Here is a 4,296-nt window from a genome sequence, read left to right as displayed (position 1 = left end):
ATGCGCAGATATCCAGAACTATCGCAATCATATTCATGGAGAAAAGAATGGTCTAGTGATACAACAAGTTTCGGGAGAACTACGGAGTACCTGCAATATGATGAGATCTCCGTTCCAACCATGAATCCAATCGAATTATTGAAGATCAGATTAGAAGCGGGAATGCTGAAATTAAAAAGAAAGTAACAATTCCCATAGAAAAAGATTCAGTTACATTAGAAGTGCTCTGAATAGTTTTACGGTTATATTTATAATTTAATTTATAATATTTATTCAATAAAACGTGTTTTTCTTGGTACTTTTCATAAACTTAATCGAAAAGAAGAAGTGTTTTACTTAATCGATTTTTCAACAATGAAATAAATTCGTTGTAAATCGTACACTAAAAATTAATTAAAATGCACTGTAACTGGTAATAGTTTTGTATAAAATTCAAGACCCATTTTACACCATGTTTGCGAGGTAATTCGATTATCATCAATATGTATAAATATTTGAATATTTTTACCTGATAATAATAGATATTTTACAATGGAGTCGATTTGTCGTTTGGATTATATTGAGATGGGCGATTTCCTATTTGTCTATTGGCATAGCGTGAGAATTAGCAAAAAACGTCGTTGTTGCCAGCCTCATCAAGTCATTTATAATCAATAAAGAAGCAGTTCTTGTGCGATATCGATTGTACAGAAACGATTTTCAAATGAATATTAAACAAAGATATTTTTTAAGTTATTTTACTTTTTTTATTGATCACTTGTCGTATTTTGTTTAAAATCAGATACATTTGACCTATGCAAGGGACCAAAGTTTTATATAAGATCAATATTTTTAATGAATAATTTAATGGATACTTAATTCAACTCATTTAATAATTGAAAAACCAAGAACTGTTCTTTTTGTTGGTATTTGTGCTTTGTTTGGTGGACTTGGTACTTGTAGTGGGTGGACCACCATTGCGTTGTGTGTTTGTGTTTTGTTTTATAGAACGATTAGCACTTGTATTAGTGCTTGGAGCACCACGGCGTTGCATGTTTGTGTTTTGTTTAATAGATCGATTGGGAGCTGATTGACCACCGTTGTATCGTTTTGCGCCTTGTTTCGCCAAGCGATCAGCAGATTCATTGCCAACATTTCCAGAATGAGCTGGAATATGCTTGAAATCTAATGTAATTTGTTTGTTTCTGTTGATTGCTCGGTCCAATTCTTTGACATCTTTTTTATATGGGACAGGTTTCCCATTTGACTGTTTCCATTGATTTTCCTTCCATTCCGGTATTTTTTTAACCGATTCAAGAACAAACTTTGAGTCTGTGTTTACTCGTAATTTTGAGATGCCCATTTTACCGGCATCCCTTATGGCCCTCGACGCCGCTTTTATTTCAGCACTATTATTATTAGTAACACCTCGTATCGGTGAGCTCACATTACTATAAAATAGGAAAATGTCGAAATTACTTCAAAACTTGAAAGGTATTTTTTCGTTCAACGTAATAATAAATCATTGAATATCATTTATATCATTAATTTATTAAAAATTCTAAAAAATTACGCGTAACGGAAGAAATTAAGGATAAATTTAATAATGAGAATTACTTTTTATCTCCTTCCTTCCAGTATACACCAATACCAGCTTTAGCGCCACTATTGGAACATGCTCCTTCGATGTAGACATCCGACGCACTTTGACCCATTGTTTGGTTTATCACTTTTTCTTTGTTCTGAAAATAATGTCACCACAATTAGTTTATTACTGATTTATTGTTGCAATCAATTAATTTAATCGGAGTCAAAAATGCAAAGGAAGTCTTCACTATAATGCATAGGCGAATATATGTTTCTTTCGCGTATTGAAATCTCATATCTACTGTACAAAAACGTCGCACGTATTTTGTTAAAAATACATCTATGTCAGTTGTTTTAAAAATGCGTTTCATTATTTTGTGTACCTGACTGGATGCCTGTTATCAGCTAACGCTTTGTATTTGAGTACAATAGTACATTTATGCAATTGCATTTATTATTCTGCGATGTTATCAGTTTCGAACTTTATACAGCTGGAACTCTTGACTGAGTGGTGCGCTATTGAACACCAAAGTTAGCAACGCAGTGTGAGCAAGAGAGCAATTTAGAGAGAAAGAGAAAGAAAATAAATTATGCTTCATTCGTTATTAATACTGAATTTTTTGGTTAAAGTACGTAGGCTGCTGACTCAGCAGTGCTGAGCTGATAAGCTATTGAATCAATCGTTGTTCCTTTAATTATTTTTTATTCTCTCTTTGCAATTGAGATAAGTGGAATAAAACTAAAAAATGACTATGATCACCGTAAGAAATATATCTTAAATTTCAAGAAATCTATGCGACCAATGATTATGCAAATAAATTTAAGGTATAAACAGAAGTAGAAAATTAAGAAAGGAAAACAAAGAAAAAAATTAAAAAGCACACACAACACTTAACAAACCAAGAAAACGATTGAACACACCAGAAAAATGTAAATGACTATGCTTTCTATTCCTACTTTTAATCGATCGACAACAAAATGCTTACTGGCACTCTAGTAAAGTGCAAAGTCGAAGTTAAATATGCGCGATCGTTCAATTATTAAGCAAAACAATGACATTAAAGTTTCTGAACATTAATAACAAAATACACTGTCGCACAAATGTTTGGAGCCACTCCTTTAAATATTGACGTTTTTAGATGTTGAAAATTCTCTGTTTTCAATTGCCCGAAAAAGTATTTTTGACATGTTGGTAATATATGCGTCGATCTTATATTTTCGGAACCCAAAGTACAACCACCGTGATTTTATGGATCTGAAATTCATTTTGTAATCTATTCGAGGCATAGTAGTAAAATGAAAAAAATCATTTGAGTCAGTTAATTGGATGTAGAAAATATTTAATATCGAAAATTTCGTAAAAAATCGTGAAGCGAGTCCGATCTTTCTACCGGCAGTGTATGTTTCATTTCAATTTAATCAAGTTGGCTTTGACATTTGGGTGTGTCAATTCATGAGAATTCCTGTCAAAATGTTGCAATATTAGAAGGAAACGTTATAAAGTCATAATTTGACGGGAATTCGTTCAACCGTAATGGAAATTCACCATTCTCTTATAGTCCAAGAGATACTTCCTTCAGCCAGGTGATTCAATAAATCTGCATGTACATGCATCTATACACCCAGTTTAAAAGTAGCAATTCGAATAGATTTACAGTTAGATTTAAAACTCAATTTGTAACTAATGGATTTGTTTTAATTTCGTGATTGTGGAATATTTCTGTTCTGAAAATACTCTTTATTGGCATTTAACGTTTAAATGATAATTTTTTATTAATTTAATTGAGTAAAATGCGAATCTCTTCATATTATTTCATACAAACAGCGACGTATTTATGTCATTCCATTTGATTGAACTTTTTTATTTTAAAAAGAGCTTTTCGAATATTATATCTTATCAGTTTATAGAAGTTGATTCAAAAATGAATCTTCATTCTCTTGTATTGAAACTTTGAAACAAATATTGAATCATTTAATGGTATAATATCTACAAATTATATTCAGTTAATCAAAAACTAATTTCGTCATGAAATAGATAGCTTGAATCGATTGAAACTTAGCCGAGTTTGCGAATGTTTCGTTCATGATCATTGAAAGTGTCAAACACTTGATTTGGTCGTCAGGATCACTAGTATTATCGGTTGATTTTTTGCTGAATCATACCTAAGTCTGGTTAAAATAATTTATATTTGAGTATACGGAGATCTTTGGTATTTTTTTATTTTTATATCATTATCTACGAATATGCTATTTAAAATTATTAAAAATTATTGGAAGCGATTCAATACTAGTGAATAAGTGAATCTATTGTTTCATATTAGAGATGAATAATATGGTATTTTTTTATTCAAAATGAAAACTCTTGTTTCATTTCTATGATTTTTAAGAAATTGCATTTTGTTTGTTTTGTTCGCTTGAAGGAAAAATACAAATTTGATGAAGACATGAATCTGAATAATGATATTCGAACACATTAGATAGAACGAAGACGTTAAAGATCGTTGAACAAATCTATATAATGATAAAGAAGGTTCACGGAAATATTTTATGTACTATACATTGTAAGCAATATACATGAGTCTCGTCTGCAATTAAATTTCAATATCAGCTGATAGCTGACCAATAACAAAAACAATGGAATCAACACAGATGATTAAGACATCCTTCAATTGACATAATCGCTTGGCATGTGTTTTCCAGATTGCGGGGCGGCTATAATAAATTAATTAA

General features: G+C 31.0%; 1 protein-coding gene across 6 annotated transcripts; it reads right to left on the bottom strand.

Moving 5' to 3' along the window:
• Positions 1–743: 743 nt before the first annotated feature.
• On the bottom strand, positions 744–2,613 carry LOC116347676 (ribonuclease H1-like). 6 transcript variants are annotated; one of them, XM_031778371.1, is made up of 4 exons: positions 2,488–2,613; positions 1,950–2,082; positions 1,597–1,721; positions 746–1,430 (listed from the first exon to the last, which is right to left on the bottom strand). In XM_031778371.1, exons 3-4 carry the CDS (start codon positions 1,692–1,694, stop codon positions 869–871), a joined length of 660 nt encoding a protein of 219 aa, XP_031634231.1. In that variant the 5' UTR covers positions 1,695–1,721; positions 1,950–2,082; positions 2,488–2,613; the 3' UTR covers positions 746–868. The 6 variants fall into 6 exon arrangements, with proteins under 6 accessions (XP_031634234.1, XP_031634235.1, XP_031634231.1 ...); XM_031778370.1 differs by having other exon boundaries at positions 2,453–2,568; XM_031778372.1 differs by having other exon boundaries at positions 2,467–2,567.
• Between the last annotated feature and the right edge of the window lie 1,683 nt (positions 2,614–4,296).

This window comes from Contarinia nasturtii, unplaced genomic scaffold (genome assembly GCF_009176525.2).
Source record: "Contarinia nasturtii isolate CC-2019 unplaced genomic scaffold, AAFC_CNas_1.1 Cnas_scaffold_2034, whole genome shotgun sequence".
In the NCBI taxonomy this organism is placed as follows: Eukaryota; Metazoa; Arthropoda; class Insecta; order Diptera; family Cecidomyiidae; genus Contarinia; species Contarinia nasturtii.
The sequence above is the reverse complement of the archived record's forward strand: the minus strand, read 5'-3'. Positions and strand labels throughout refer to the sequence as shown.

What these genes read in the sequence shown, in the direction of transcription:
- LOC116347676 (XM_031778371.1), bottom strand. Translation starts at nt 1,694, where the DNA reads ATGGGTCAAAGTGCGTCGGATGTCTACATCGAAGGAGCATGTTCCAAT. An exon ending in TGGAAGGAAGGAGATAAAAA is followed by an intron (nt 1,431 to 1,596) that starts GTAATTCTCATT and finishes CCTATTTTATAG; the next exon opens with TAATGTGAGCTCACCGATAC.